The sequence below is a fragment of the Hypomesus nipponensis genome, chromosome 9 (assembly GCF_054491055.1).
Source record: "Hypomesus nipponensis isolate SF chromosome 9, ASM5449105v1, whole genome shotgun sequence".
Lineage (NCBI taxonomy): Eukaryota > Metazoa > Chordata > Actinopteri > Osmeriformes > Osmeridae > Hypomesus > Hypomesus nipponensis.
Genome location: NC_140369.1, coordinates 6,280,168 through 6,296,724, shown reverse-complemented (window position 1 = coordinate 6,296,724; position 16,557 = coordinate 6,280,168). Strand labels below are relative to the sequence as shown.

General features: G+C 49.3%; 1 protein-coding gene across 2 annotated transcripts in view; it reads right to left on the bottom strand.

Annotated features, from left to right (window-relative positions):
- ptprga (protein tyrosine phosphatase receptor type Ga) overlaps positions 1-16,557 on the bottom strand; it is a 158,502-nt gene that overhangs the window by 111,325 nt on the left and 30,620 nt on the right. For both annotated transcript variants that reach the window (XM_084705264.1, XM_084705265.1), the window contains exon 2: positions 1,470-1,574. In XM_084705264.1, coding sequence (XP_084561390.1) covers positions 1,470-1,574 — 105 coding nt within the window. The remainder of the gene's footprint in view (positions 1-1,469; positions 1,575-16,557) is intronic.

The following is a 16,557-nucleotide window of genomic DNA, read 5'->3' as shown; positions in this document are numbered from 1 at the left end:
AGGAAAAAATAGAAGTTCCCCCATTAAATCCACTTGAGAACTTCCAGAGAACTTGAATGTTTGTCTAAGGAAAGCAGCCTCTTAGAAGAGTGAGGGCCAGCGTATCGATCTGAGCTCGGCTTTGGAGTCAAACCCCAACAAAAAGGCCAATTAAACTATATGGGAAAGCACTTGTAATTATGTAAAATGAGGCCACATATCATAGATGGGTCGTATTTGAGGTTTATATTGCACCTCTTAATCAAAGTCCTAATATGGGACAGTACGTCTGATGTGGCCCAGGACAGGGCCCTGGGTCTGTTCACAGCCGACCAGAGGGCAGTAGAAGGCAACACTTATGAAATCATGAAATCTGCTCTTTTTACCTCAAGGTCTGAGAGAGAGAGAGAGAGAGAGAGAGAGAAAGAGAGAGGGAGAGAGAGAGAGAGAGGGAGAGAGAGCAAGAAAGAGAGAGAGAGAGACAGAGAGAGAGAGAGAGAGAGAGAGAGCGCGACAGAGAGCGACAGAGAGCGAAAGAGAGTGAAAGAGAGCGAGAGAGAGAGATGAATGTGATTGCTGGCACTCTACAAGATATACAGGAACCTACAGCAGTGAGAAGGGGGGGGGGGGGGACCACAGTGCTTTATTGCTGCTTGGAGTGGAGACATTTTGAGTCATGGGGTAGTGAGCCCTTGAGGGAAGGATGTGATTATTAAATATCAGAGTGGCCTGCCACTGCTGATTCACATGAAGGACTTCCCAGCCATCAGCAGTGTCCCACCATGCAGAGCTACCTGACACTGTCCCTGGATGACTCTGAGAGGGGAACACGCACACGCACACACACACCCATACACACACAGAGAGCTGACATCCACCGATAAATGTCACATCTCAACACGTTATCTCATCAACTCCAAATGCACACTGCCTGCATGTTGAGACCACGTTGGTCAGAGTTTGATCTGATAAAGCCCAGACGGCAGCCTCTCCCTCTTGTCTTTACATTCTGCTGCTGTTGCCTAAATAACGTCCTCTGTTACATCAGTGTCTTACACAACCGACGGTAGTATAGAAGAAGTGCATCGGGACACAAAAGACCATCATCAGATCTTAGCGTCAAACCCAAAATGCTAAGTGAAAATGTCACCAGCTCCTTTTTACCCACAAGCCTCTGGCTTTCAATGCCGCAATGGGCAACAATTAGGGTAGAAAAGGGAGACGAAATATTTAAATAAATAAAATAAAGATCATTTGTTGCCGGAGGCTTGGTTGCACAGTAAAAGATTAATGCTGCTTCTCGGCAAATATCGCTCTGAGGGACAACAGAAGTCACTTTTTCTCCATCGAAACATTCATAAAATAAAAAGCCCCAAGAAGCCCTGAAGCCGAGGCTCTAAAGAGCACAGAGAGAGAGGGAGAGAGAAAGAAAGAGACAGCACCAAAAATGCTGCATAGACATTGACACACACACACACACACACACTAACCTGAGTAGGCCCAGTAGGACTCCTCGGGTGCCCTCCTGAGTCTGGTCCCGGGCGCAGGGCCATGCTGGCTCCCTGTGAAGGACTCGCTCTGGCCGCCTGGCACTGCTGCGTGGAGGAAACACAGAGGAAGGATGTCATCAAAATGGCTCCACACTCGCTCACTGTGGCACGGCAGAAACAGGCCCAGGGTCCCGCTCGGCTCACTAGCCCAGCTCCGGTGCCAAGCACACTGCCTTACTCACGAGTGTTGCCCTCTTCCTAATGAAATGCCACTTCAATTCTACCAACATGGAGGAAGTCAATACAGGGTTGTAGAACATCGAGTTGTACAGGAGATGGTTTGGTCAGCGTGTGTGAGCGGGTGTGTATTTTCCCCATCACTGTCAGATGTGATCTGGCTCTGACTGTGCTGGATGTGGAGAGGGAGAGATTCTCGGGGTTATGGGTAAGAAGCATGGCCCTCAAACTCGCTGACTCTCGATGACTCTCATCTCCACCAAAAGGCTCACCGCTCACAGTGAGTGTAGGTGTGCGAGAGAGAAAGAGCGTCGCAGGTGTTGGGCCTGCGTGCGTAAGGGACCACGTCTTCCCGCTCATTCGCCGCCCCGGACTGCAGTCGCAAGGACGCTCAGACCGCCAGAGCCGTCAATCAAAGCCTAATGGAATTTTAAAGGCCTCTCGCTAGGCATTGTGGGTATCCAAGGACTTGATACGAACAATGGGTGACTCTTTGTTTCAATGACACACTCGTTTTTTCTCCTCTTCTTTTAATTCTAGGGGATGTGAGCTGGAGCATGCCTGGGAATGCCAATGAAGGGCCAGTCTACGGCTTTTCTATGAATTACATTATTGATTCCCAATACTCCTCAGAACAGAAAATGTAATTATGCACGGCTCCACCCTAACCTCTCAATCCATGCCAAGCCCATCTTTTCCCTCCCCTTGTTCCCATCCATCTCTCTTTCACCCTCCGTCTTCATTTCCCCCCCATTTTTCTTAGACGAAGGCCCCACCCCCCACCTTGCCCTCCCCAAATCCTCTTCTTCTCCCCCCCGCCCCCCGCCCCTCCACACAACCTCCAAGCATTTGTCCTTCCCCCATGGTGGTGGTGGGGGGGGGGCTTTCCCCACATAGGCCTGGTTTTCTCACCATGCTACCAAGGCTTGTTTCTTCCTCAGGAACCCCGCTGTGCCCCCCCCACCACCAGCTAACCGTGTCATGGCACAGCCACTCTGGCTTTGACTTCTGCCAGTCACTTATCCGGCTTTATCAACACAGGTGTCCATTAAACCAGCAGCCCCTGCCAAAGCCCCGGCACACACGCTCTCAGAGCCAAACTCAAGATGTGCTTCTCAGCGCCACTCAGCATAGAGGATATCAATGTTAACATAGTGAGGAGAGAGAGAGATAGAGATAGAGAGAGGTGAGGGGGCAAAGGGGGCAGGAAGAGGAAAGAGGAGGGGTGGTTTGAAGGACATGAGAGGGAGGGAGGGAGGGAGGGAGGAGAGGCAGAGGGGATTAGAACTGGGGAAGAGGGGGGTGGACAGAGAGAAAGAGAGAGAGAGAGAGAGAGAGAGAGAGAGAGAGAGAGAGAGAGAGAGAGAGAGAGAGAGAGAGAGAGAGAGAGAGAGAGAGAGAGAGAGAGAGAGAGAGAGAGAGAGAGAGAGAGCAGACTGTGTAAATAGGAAGGGTTTTAGACAGAGATAATGCAGGAGCGCAGGATGGATGTGCTGCAGAGGCAGAAGAGCAAGCAGAAATGTCAAGGGGAGGAAGGGGGAGGAGGACGAGAGGGATAGAGGGAGCCACTGAAAGAGAGGAAGGGAAGAGAAGGGGTTCATTTAAATGCCCGGTGTCAAATCACACGAGGGCCAAAGCCCTGTTCCAATCCAAAGTGCTCTCCTAGCAACAGTCGCCGGGTCACTTTGATGGACAGCCTGGTGCATGGCAACCACTAAGCAGGAGAGCGTGGGCATGGAGGGAGGTGATGAGGGAAGAAGGAGAGACGGAGAACAGACTCCCACTGTTGGCTCATGAAGGGTGGAGAGCGGGGCTGGAGAAAGGGGAGGAATGGGGGAGGAGGGAGGGCCGTGACTGGCTGTGTCAGTTTTCAGATGGTCACTGGGGTTTGAAAATACACAAGGAAGAACATTTTGTGGAAGTGATAGAAAAATTGAAAAAAAAAAAACATTTTTAGGAATCCGTGACTTTAAATTACACAGGAAATTGGCTATGTCAATCATGGAGGGAGACACATATAGAGACACTCACATTCACAAACAACCGGTAAATAGTTTGATTTCAGTTTCAGTTTGAAGGGAACTCGTGGCACACAAGGCAGGCCAGAAACAGAGATTAGTTTGACTCAGTTTAGACCTCCGTCAGAGAGTGTGTGCAACCAGAGCCACCTGGGGAAACCACGGCAACACACCATTCAAGCACTTCCTCTCGTCCCTTGACTTCCTTCATCTCCTCGTCTCCCCCCCACACGCTCCCCACCTCCCTGCTCCCCAGACCCTGTCAAAGCCTGTCAGCATCAATACAGTTCACACCATGCAGAAACACACACACACACACACACACACACACACAAACATCCCACTATGACACACACACACGCACCGAAAAACGACTAACACCTCATCATGCACCAGTGATGCACACATCCTTTCCAAAAATGCTTCATATGATCGAGATTCATCGCAGCCAGAACGGTGTGGCATGAGGGATCTGGAGACCCTCCATGTTTAACAGTGCAGCCGACGCAAAGTGTGTCTCCTGTGATCAGATTTGGGATCAACAAGGTCCATCCAGCTGAGCTGGCCTAAATCAATTCTGACATAATTGATTTATATTTTCCCATTAGAGGAATGCACTCCTATTGCAGAAAGAGAAGGTGGGCTGACATTTTTGTCAGGCCATCTCGACAGAGACTTTGAAACGGGGAAGTAGAATCTAATAAGACTTTGAGAGCCTGCAACTCTCATATCAGTCAAAGGGTTTAAAGGCAAGCGCAATAAAGAAGACAATTCTACTGTGTTCCTAACACACAGAATAGCATGTTATTGGTTGGTTTGTTTGAGATCAGATGTTTGGTATTGCAATAGCGGGCTGTCATTGGATGTCTTTGGTCATGTCATTAACTCTCCCTCTCTCATTATATCTCTCTCTTGCCCTCTCCCTCACACAAACACACCGGGCTAAATCGATGTGGTGAATACAGTAGTTGGGAATGCCAAAGTAACTGCAGGTCTCTTGCTGCAACTCTCTAAGTCCTGCCAGGAGTCAATAAAAGCTGAAAAAGCGTGGAACTTTGGCTGACCCTGGCTTTGTTTTCACACAGAGTGACTCACACAAAAGTTCCTCTTGAGAAGAAAAATGGAGAACATTGGTTCCTGCCATCCATCACAAGAAGGCATTTAAGGAATTGCTGGGTGTTTGCTCTCACTTAATTAAAATGCATAGCTGGTTCCTGTGTTCATGTACTTAACCTTGGCTTTTTTTCTCCTCCTCTCGTTTTCTCTTTTCAGTAGTTCGAGGGGGTAGCATGGGGTGTCCACGCACACACACACACACACACACACACACACACAGAGACGGGCAGGGACAAAGATACGCACACACTGTGTGAGGGCCAGCCAAGACAGACCCCTTCTCGGTGATTCGCTTCATTAGCATTCTTTACATCTCCCTCCAATACCTCTCCACTGCTGAAGGACATCCACAGAAAACACACACACACACACACTCTACACACAACCATACTAATACCATCATACAAAAGCAGCCGCATAGAAAACTCAGGCAACACTCATAACCTGGCCCAACACACTGGCACACTCCCCGTGGTGGAGAGGAACAGCTGCCACGTTAAACAAGCCTTGCAGGGCTGTAATGGTCCTCCCCCAGGCTGGGGGCGCACCGGATCCCCCTGGCGCGTGGACAGGCACAGCATCCAGGGCCAGGGCCAGGGCCAGGGCCAGGGCCAGGGCCAGGGGCAGGGGCAGGGGCAGGGGCAGGGGCAGGGGCAGGGGCAGGGGCAGGGGCAGGGGCAGGGCCAGGGCCAGGGCCAGGGGCAGGGGCAGGGGCAGGGGCAGGGCCAGGGCCAGGGCCAGGGCCAGGGCCAGGGCCAGGGCCAGGGCCAGGGCCAGGGCCAGGGCCAGGGCCAGGGCCAGGGCCAGGGCCAGGGCCAGGGCCAGGGGCAGGGGCAGGGGCAGGGGCAGGGGCAGGGGCAGGACACGGCAGTCTTAGGCTGTAAGCTTAGGCTAGGGTCGGTACTGGGGTAGAACTGGAGTGGAGCATGGTGGAGGTTGGATTGCTAAGAAAATAGTTCAGGCTCGATGGTCAGAGTGGAGGTTGATCATGGGGCAGGGGCATGGGTAGGGGCTAGTGTTGGAGTTGGGGCTGGGGATGAGGCTGGGGCGGGAGTTATTGTTGAGGTTGGGATGGGGGCCGGGGCAGAGGTTGGGGTTAGAGTTGTTCATGGTGTTAGATATATGTTAGATAGAGGTGGATTAGAGTGAAAGAGGAAAGAGAGAGAATCAGTCCTCACAGCGGTTGAGCCAGCATGAGAGGAGTTAATGCATAGTACAGCCTCAGCAAAAGAGGCAAAATAGCTCTACAGTAGCCGACTGTAAGAAGAGAGATAGAGAGACATAGAGAAAACAAGAAAGAGAGAGGAAGCCCAAAGAGGAGAGAGAGAGAAGAGAGAGGAGAATAGAGATAGAGAGAGAACAGAGAGAGAGAGACAGAGCGATAGACAGAGAGAGAAAGAGAGAGAGAGAGATAGAGAGAGAACAGAGAGAGAGAGAGAGACAGAGGAGAGAGAGAGCTGTAAAGCAAACGACCTCGCGCATCATCATCGTCTGCTGTGAAGCAGAAACACTGGGAGGCAACATGAGAGAGAGAGCGTGTCGGCAACGCATTACTCAAACGGGTCTTTAGTGTCGCGGAAAATGCACTTTCAGACACGTGCCGGCTCCAAAGCCCGTCTCCGCTCCCCCTCTGTCTCCTCCCGGCATTGATCGCTTCTAGACAGCAGACAGCGCGACGGATGGCCGCTCCATGCGCACTGATGCTAATTAATAGCCGGTCTGCTTGGGACAAGGTCGCTGGGCCCCAGTCGTCACAATGCAACAAAGCTGACACATCCACCGGGGACAGACTCGGTCCTGTTCTCTTTAATGTCCATGCAGGTCTTTTGTCCTGCTCTATTACACTGGGAGCCAGCCATTGGCCTCCTTTGTCTCCCTATCACATGAGAGCTTGTTTATTTCCAGGGTGAAGGACAAAGCCATGGAACGTCCCCGGCAAGCGAAGCCATCTGACTGCATACTGTAAAGTCACAAGGCCTGCTTTTCTGCTTTTTCATCCCATTCGTTCCCCGAACCTGACAAAAGCCTCCAGTTAATATTGCTCTTGTCATTTCAGTACATGGCTCCATGTAGTCACGTAATCAATGATAATTATTCCTAATAATCCTCCCTTCGCTGATGCATTGTTGTGTTTGAAGTGCGGCTATCTAGCTTTTGTTGCAAACCTTTTTACAAGCTTAGACTAATGTACTGTATGATCAGCGGATTAGTGCATTAGTGTTCTTCTACTTGTCCAGTGCACTCAGTTACCACTGTGATCGAGTAGCGGCCGGAGACCTCTCACCTGTACCCAGGAGGCTGCAGTCCTTCTGTTAGAATGCAGAGCAGGGGACCGTGGGTGATCGTTAGTTATGTTTCGTCTGATTGGAGGAGGATGGTGGGGGTGTGATTTTGGGCGTCGGCTCACTTAAAAAAAAAAAAAACTGCTCACATATCTGCCATTCACAGTGTGGAGGAAATAAAGAGAAACAAGACACTTTTTCTCACTCGCTCTGTCTCTCGCTCTCTGTTATTTTTTTCTAAACGAAAGCTTGAAGGTCACTGCATATGAAACAATCTGTAACAGATGTCACTTAGCAGAATCCTAGTGCACACAATAGACATCTGCTGCTCTCTCTCTCTCCCTCTCTTCCCTTTCATTCTCTTACACTCTCCCTCCCTCTCTCACTCTTGTCTCTCCCTCTCTTACACTCTCTCCCTCCTTCTCTTACACTCTCCCCCTCCCTCACTTTCGTCTCTCACCCTCTCTCTCTCTGTCCCTCTCTCTCTCTCTCTCTCTCTCTCTCTGTCCCTCTCTCTCTCTGACTCTCATACTCCCTCTCTCCTCCCTGCATTACAATGTAGGCGGGCGAAATGGGCTTTTGTTTTTTCGAACTCTCATTTCAACATTCACAAAGACAGATCTGTGTCCTCCAGGATTGCCGCGGCAACGCAGAGAGCGTTTAGGGCAGAGCTGTGCTGTCTGTGCTCTTTTCCTGTGCTCCTGTGGTTCCCGTTGTTCTCCTTTGATCTGCTGGATGGCACTGATGTATACCCCGCATGCCTTCATACCTATGTCTCAGCCAGGTACCGCTGACAGAAGAGCCTGCCCACCTCTCTGGGGCCGTGTAGAGGAATAACACACGAACAAACAAACGCAACGTTTGCCAGAGCTTGTGATATTGACTGCCAACAAAGCCAAAGCTTAAGGCTTGTGAAGGCAGCCCGACAGGAACGGCGGCGTTTTGAAGGATTTCCTTAATATCAGCAGCACGGAGACATTTAGCATACTGGCTAGACCAAGCCAGTTTGACTGGGCTGTATACTCAGTGGTTGAGGTGGAACCGACCCTGATACTGTAGACAAGACGGCAGACACCTGTGATGAGTGACAATGGGTCGGCTAATGAGGCTCTAGGCCTGGTGGATCTGGGCTCAGCGAGAAGAGGGGATAGAAGTGTAGTTAACAGAGAAAAAGGCAGGTTCTGTGATGGCACACCTGGTAATGAGGCTCTCTTAGCACCAGGACACTCTGTTAGACACGGGCACATCAGTAGAGTGATGATGGCTGCCCTGCTAGGAGCCCCCTGGGGGAGCAACAACACCGGGGAGGGGGGTGGGGACAGGGCGGGGTGGAGGGGGGTGGGGACAGGGCGGGGTGGAGGGGGGTGGGGACAGGGCGGGGTGGGGTGGAGGGGGGTGGGGACAGGGCGGGAGGGGAGTGAGATAAAAGTCTGGTGGCGACGTCTGTTAGCAAGCCCTCTGCAATGCTCCTCCGCGAACACGGGGGTGTGATTTTGGCGCGGCGTAGCGTGTTATTTGAGGGCAGGATGGGCAGAGCCTCGAGAGGAAGCTGACAGGAAGAGACCGACAGAGCCCAAAATAACGGACCATTTCCTGCTTCCTGCTCCCCGAGCCGTACGACAGCCGGGGTTGGACGACAGGGTCACAGAGGAGGACGCCTGAAGACCGGAGTGCAGAGACAGAAACACACACTCAGCAACGACCAGATGTTATCCGAACCACTTTACTGCCGTACGGACTGAGAACAGACAGCTTCAGAGAGGAGGCAGGAACGGAAGGAGTATAACATTGTTTTATCGTGTGACAAAGAGGAAGAAATCAAAGTAATTGAGAGATGACGAGACACATATAAAGAAAGAGAGAGTGAGTGAGGAAGCCTGCTGTTCTTGTGTTGGGGCAGACATGCAAGCACATCCTCCTCCATCTGACAGGCTGCCAATGCATGCACACATTACCCTGTCATTGCATCATGGCATGGTGTATGTGTTATCACATATTGCATCAAGCAGAAACAGCGCCGATCAGTCATTAGCATTACACAGATTGAATGTAATGGAGAGGGTAGAGGGTGGATCCCCTAATTCTGTCTCTGAAGACAATATCCTCTTTACTGTTCTGTACTGTATGTAGACGTGTGAAGAACTCACTGTACAGGTACAGGTTCAGAATCAGGATCAGGTTTATTTGCCATGTATGTTAAACAAACAGAATTTACTGTGGCAGGGAGGTGCAAAACACTAAACATATACGAATCTTAAATTAGGTGATAGTACAAAAGTTTAACTATTTATAAGAACTAAACAATCTAAGAATATTACAGTAATTACAGTACTGTAAAATCACAGCTTCATTTATTCATTTAGTCATTTAGCAGACGCTCTTATCCAGAGCGACTTACAGTAAGTACAGGGACATTCCCCCCGAGGCAAGTAGGGTGAAGTGCCTTGCCCAAGGACACAACGTAATTTGGCACAGCGGGGAACGGAACCAGCAACCTTCTGATTACGTAATAGCCAGATTCCTTAACCGCTCAGCCACCTGCCTCAACTCACACCTGAACTCTGACTCACTTTCATTTAAAAGTATGTCTGTTCCATAAAAGTGGGAGCTAGAGAGAGAGAGAGAGAGAGAGAGAGATGCAAAACTAAAATCTAATGAATACTTGAGTCAGCGTCTGACGGCTCGATGAGGCACCAGCCACAGGGAATTGCACGAGTTCTTACATCCATACACTTTTCTTTCCTCTCGCAAAAAGGTTTAACCTCTGGGGTCATGGCCATCCCAGTGCAACTGAACAACCACCAGGCCTCCAGGCTGAAACTACTCTTGTCCATAATCACCAAGCGAGTTTGACTGAGTCTGTTCGTGATGTGTTTCCGTACATCCCCAAGCCGAGCTTTCCCTTCTGCACCCCCATCCAGCCTCCTCTACGGGCTGTGTGCTGCGGTGTTGCAGAGTCGAGCTCATCAATGTTTCAGGGTGACATTATCACAACTATACCGTGCGTGTGAGTGAGTTAGCCCCGGGCTACAACTGGAAGAGGTGAACAGTCTCTACGATTATCAAGGATGAAGCTGGAAATTCTGCTTCAGTATCCTCCTGTGTTTTTTTTTTTGCTGGTCTCTTGCAGGTGTCTTTATCCCTGTCCACGCCTGCATGTCCTCCTCTTTCCTTTCTTCTCCCCCTCTCTGCCCGAGCCCTGACACTTTCCTCACCCAGCAAAATACAGTCGCCCCGGCGTTGGCGCCGAAGCCTAAACGGAGATGTGAGCGACTCAGGCACACACCTCCTGACAAGATTAAGACACCTGAATGGATAAAGCGGCGCGCGCAGCGGTGGAGCGGGGCTCTTTGGGGTGCGTATGAAATTGCATCGGCGAGCTGATAAACAGAGTTTTTGGCAGGCTCAGAGGTTGCAGGGTGTAATCTCCCAGTAGTGGGATGCGCTCGAGTGCTGGACACAGTGAAATTCGATTAACGCCCACGCGAGGCGCTTCCTCCCCCTCCTGAGGTTCGACACGGGCTCCAAGGCAGACCCCGTTACCCATCAACCCCCCCTGCTATTGGCTAATGACAAACCCACAGATTCATGGCAGGAGAACCATCTGGTAGCGACAAGGCTTTGAGAACAAGCTCAACGTTGCCAAAGAGCTGGGGTTTGTTGGGTACAATGTGTGTCTTTTGGTGGGCGTGTATGTGTGTGTGAGGCGCAAATACACAAACGTGTGGATGTATTTCATTTAGGTTATTACAGTATGACAAACAGAGCTTGCAAAAGGGCATACACACAAACATTACACATGCAGAGACACACAAACACACACACACACACACACACACTCACACAAAGGTTCCCTCAGAAGATTACTTCGAGAACATTCATCAGGGGGTGGAACACCGCTTATTTAGCTTTGTGGAAGTACCATGTGATTGCTCACTGTGACAGCTCTAAATTTAACTCCCCTCTGAATCTCAGCTCTGGTGGTGAGGAGGAAGAGCTGATGCACTCAACCTCTCCCCCAGTCTTCTCTATCACCTTAACTCCTCCCTCGGTTTCCTCCTCATACACTCACCCCTCTATATTGCTCCTCTTAGAAACAACTATGTTTACTATAAAACCTTCAGGAGAGAATGGACTCTCGCCAACACAAATCGTCCAGACTTTCTTCAGATTCTGAATGAGGTAAATGTCTGGATATTCAATCGGTTCTTAGTATAACATTAGAGAACGTATACATACCGATATCGCTCTTCACAAACACTACCCACATCTCACACACATCACATCACAAGGTTCAGAAGTTATTCACCTCAGACTGAATTTGGCAACAAACAAAAAAAAATTCTCTCAATTAGGCGTTTGTCAGTAAAACATGCCTGGTGTTAACCGCTCAGAGCAATTTGAGATAAGGCAGCAGAGTGGTGAAGTGAATCCAGCTAATAAATGACTAAAGCTGGAGGAACGGGTTTGTAGCTGAAGATAAAAACGTACCTGGGAAATGTATTTCTCCTGGGACAAGCCCAATCTAATTATTAGAGTTGATGGGGGGCTGAGTGGGTGGGGTGGGGTGATTTGAAACGGCAAAAAGTCAAAATAGTACATTGAATATGTATGTTAACCCCCCTACATACACACACACACACACACTCACTGCTCACAGAGACGTTTTAGGAATCCTATGGGCTCGTGATGGAGATGGAGGGATTTGAAGAAGGCATTGTCTCAAGTCTAATGTCTCCTTCGGGGCATGGCTCTAAACATGATGGGTTGTGTGATGTTGAAACAGACCCGTCTGCACCAGAATAACAACAAGCTTGCCCCCCCCCGCACTTGGTTCATGCGAATAAACAGGAGTTTAAAGGACTGAGGAAACTGGCTGACTCACTGAGAGACTCAGTCAGTTTGTTTTTGAAAGGTAGATGAAATATCACAAATCTGACTTCAATGCTGTCTTTTTGTGTGTGTGTTTGTGCACCGCATGTAGTTCACACACACACACACACACACAGATCAAAAGGCTGTGGAGACAGAAGGGGACAGAGTCGAAATTTGTCAAAATCCCAACAGCTCCCACAGGGAGAGATAGACAGGTGGAAAAAGGGAAAGACAGATAGACAGATGGAGTGGGTGAAAGTGAGAGCGAGAGATAAAAAAAAGAGAGAAATACAGAGAGAAAGAGAGAAAGAGAGAGACAGCAAAAGACTGAGTAAATGATTGTGAGCATTCTGAAAGACAAGCGAAATCCAGCTACTTTGATCAAAAGGTGACGGCGTGTCAAATGTTTACAACGGGGGCTGCCTCCCTGCCTGCCTGTCTGCTTCCTATTCCCTGCATGTCACCATGGCCTCCCCTTCATTCTCTCTCGTGACCATGGACCGTCAACTTGGTTACGCTCGTGTGTGTCTGTGTGCATGCATTCCTTAGTACAGTCTATGCTTCCTTGTGTTGACTTACTGACTGACTGTGTGTCAAGTCGGCCTTCCCACCTGCTGCTCCTGTCGTCCCAGTGACTCAGTGTGTGAGAGTGAGTGAGAGAGAGACAGAGAGACATAGAGAGAGACAGAGAGAGAGAGAGAGAGAGAGAGAGAGAGAGAGCGAGAGAGAGAGAGAGACAGAGACAGAGACAGAGAGAGAGAGTGTGTAACTATAACTGAGTCAATCTGACAAGCCTACAGAAATTCTCCAGTAACAGTCTGGCACCACGACTTGACATTCACAGACTGGGAGACGGCCTTCACAGGTCTGGTTAGAATGACACACTGGCATGATGTCCATCTGCCCTGTCGTGCTCTGACAGCAGGGTGCTCGGCGTGAAGATTCATATGTGCGCCTCCCACAGTTAAGTAGCATCCAAACTAGAAAATATCATCAATGTACCGCAGAGGACACTGTTCTGCCCAGAGTATCAGGTAACACCTTCATGTATTATATATGTAAGTGTGCGCTGACAGAAAGCTCCACAGACGTCATGCTGGAGATATACTGGAGAGACTTGATGTGAAAAGTTTTGTGGACTTTTCTCAAGTTGGAATTGTGAAGCTACAGTGGTTGTTAACGGTATACTGGTTTATGAAGTGTATAGGCCTCAGCCTAGATATGGTCAAAGACTGTGATGGCATCCACATATTGGGTTTTGGGTTCATTTACATAGCATTGGACTCACCTCTATTTTCAATCTTTAGTTTTGGCTCCTGGTGGCCCAGATCTGCATCTAAATCAGTCATCTCAACCATCTCTCACTCTGTCTCTCAATCTCTGCCCCCCCTTCCCCCTCCCTCCACCCTCCCCCCTCCATGTCTCTCTCGGCGGCACAGAGAGAATGACATCTCATTTCAATTTAAACAGATTGACACCAGGCCATATTTCACCTTATGTTATTCTCTAATCCTTGAGAGAACCATTAAAGGAGAGATAAAAATGAGATGATGAATTTACTGGACCTGATGGAGAGTGGTTTGTCCCCTATTCTGTTCCCATCACCACTGACTGACCACGGAAATTATGATATATTCACCCCCCCCCCACTCCCACCCCGCTTCACCCCCACACACAACACCCTAATGGTACATTCCAATAAACCTACGCTCAATCTACACATTATCGAAAAACCAGGGTTATTACATTACAATGGAGTCAGTGAGTTCTGAAAGTTACATCGGAGATGGAATCAATGAGTACATGATAAATGACTACAGAGTAAATTATATACTTAACCTCGGTGGCTCCATTCAACAATAAAAAGATGAGAGGAAAAAGAAACCCTAAAAGAACGCTTAGGGAAATCAATATGTTTTCAGTTGAGAGCATTAGCGGAAGGCTAGCTCTCTCTTTTACACACTGGAAGGTGAGCTATTACACCTCCGCTCTCAGTTATGACACTATAGATCAGAGATGATTACTCTTCTGACCACACGTGTAATCAAAACCTACTGCGTGGTGAATAGCGCCGCTTTCAATGTACAGAGCCATCAACAACTGAAGAGCTCTTACCAACCCTCTCTGGTTTCTTCAATTTTTTCTCCCGTTTGGAGATTTTCTGGGAGTTTTTCCTTGTCTTCCTAGAGGGTTTAGGTTGGTTGAGGGGTAGTTCTATGGGCGTATGTGAAGCCCTCTGTGACATGCTTGCGTGTAAAAAGGGCTATACAAATACATTGGATTTGATTTGATTGGATCTGATTCCATTTTGGTCAGTATGGCGACCAGACAGACGCTCCTCTGACGACGGCAGGGAGACTAGAGGGACCTTGATGAGAGCGAGCTCTCCCTCTTCTCTTAACATCTTCGTATCCTTCCTCCCCCTCCCTGTCTCTCTCTCTCTCTATTCCTCTCTCACCCCTCTCATATTAATGGGTTAAGGGGCACACACACACACACACATTCCTTCCCACAAACCACGAGGGATGTCTAAATCACAGTGCTACTGCACACTGTGTGCATCCTCCACTCCTCCCCTCTTCCAACCGCCCCTCTGCTCGCCACGCTGTGAAACAGCACACAAACAAGCTGCCCCAGCTCAGGGACTCATCCACATCCACAGGTCGGCCCACCTGAGGGCCGGCCTCCATGTCAATTAGCTCCGCGCTCTCCGCGGCGCGCTCCTCTCTCTCTCTCCGCTCACGATAGAGTGTCTCTGAGGAGGGGGGTGGAAGGGAGGCGGGAAGGTGTTCGGGGAGTGGAGTGAGAAAGAGGAGGAGGGGACAACCTTTCTCAATCTCCATAAGGAGCACGGAGGAAAGCGGATGAGTTGATAGGGGGAAAGGGGGAGAGAGACAAAGAAGGAGAGAGAAAGAGAGAAAGAGGTGGAGGGTGAAGGAGGGAGAGAGAGAAAGATGGAGGGAAAAAGGGTTAGGGATGGGGGAGGGAGAGAGAGAGGGTGAAATATGTGTTTATAATAAAGCAGGATAGGCTGTGGTGAAATTGCCCTGTAAATCAACTCCTGTACACCATTTTGTTTGCTAAATGCAGATAAACAAACCGGCTCAGAGACTTGTTACTTATTAGTATGATTGATGAGCAGCTTGTGCGGGTACCAACCCTTGCATAAACAAGCACATGCACATGTTTACACACACACACACACACACACACACACACACACACACAGGTAGAGTACACAGGTGTATACCTAGACACAAACTCACAAAATTACACATCCACATTCCACAGTGTATACCTCAAGGGGACCCTGTGCATCTATATTGGCTGCTACGCTGTGTGTGTGTGTGTGTGTGTGTGTGTGGGGGGGGGGGGGGGGAGAGTGTTAAGCACCACTTCTAATAACTGTTAACAAGTATCATCGCTCACACATCCACCAGGACACTGGAGTTCCATAACTACAGAGATATCTCACGGATCCTTGAGATAACTGTTCCCCATCTTGATTCTCCCACTGCGAGCACAAAACCAGAATGCGTGTAAAACCAGAATCACAACCTGAGAGGAGACGCGAGCAGGTCCAACAGAACAAGGACAAGAACTAAAGGAAATGAAACAACAAACAGATGACCTTGAGATCAAACTGAGCTCCAAGGTCAAACCCTGGTCAGGTGAATGGGGAGATGGAACCTAGAGGGCAAACAACTTTCCAGCCAAGGAGAAGGAGAGAGGAGAGAAAACTGGAAAGGGCAGAAACTGAATGTCAGATAAACCCATGAACCTCCGAGAGGCTTGAGGAGCTGGTGGTGCGTGGTGGTGAGGTCAGGGGGTCAGGGATGGTGCACAGAGCGAGGAGCTCCCTGGGGGGCCTGTCCAGAACCCAGGACACGTGCGATGGCCAGGTCAGAACAAGTGATGTCAGAGGCCATAGGAGTCCATCTATGTTCTCCAATTAGGGGCGGACCTTCAGTTCCATGGCACACTTTACTGGGGCTGGTGCTGAGGCACCAGAAACACAGCAGAGCAACTGTGATTTGACATGAAAAGACTTACCAGGACACATGTACACACACACACACACACACAGTCAACCCATCCAGCCGTTCTCAGCTGCATGTGTTAGCCCGGCAGCCTCAGTAGAGGTATATCTATTTCTAGCTGAGGAGTGGAGTTGTTCGTCTGTGTGTGAGGGTTTCGAAGAGTCTCCACAGGGTAATTACTAGCTTAAGTGCAAAGGGAGCCGCAGTTCAGGTAGATGGGCTGGGTTCCTCACTGAGCCAAAATGGAGTAATTACTCAGAAACAAACACAGGTTATCCTCTTTCTCTCTATCTGAGAAAACAAAAAGAAAAACACCTCCCCATAAATACAAGATAATGACCGTGGAGATTATTATTTTGTTACCTTTATATTTACATGTGCTAATGATAACAATCAGCAACCTTGGTGTAAACAAATTCATATTCACATAATATTAGAAGGCAACCTTGACAAGGTACACAGAAGCAACATAAAATAAAGGCAAAGTCCCCAAAATGTTTACCCAAATGTTTTGCATCTG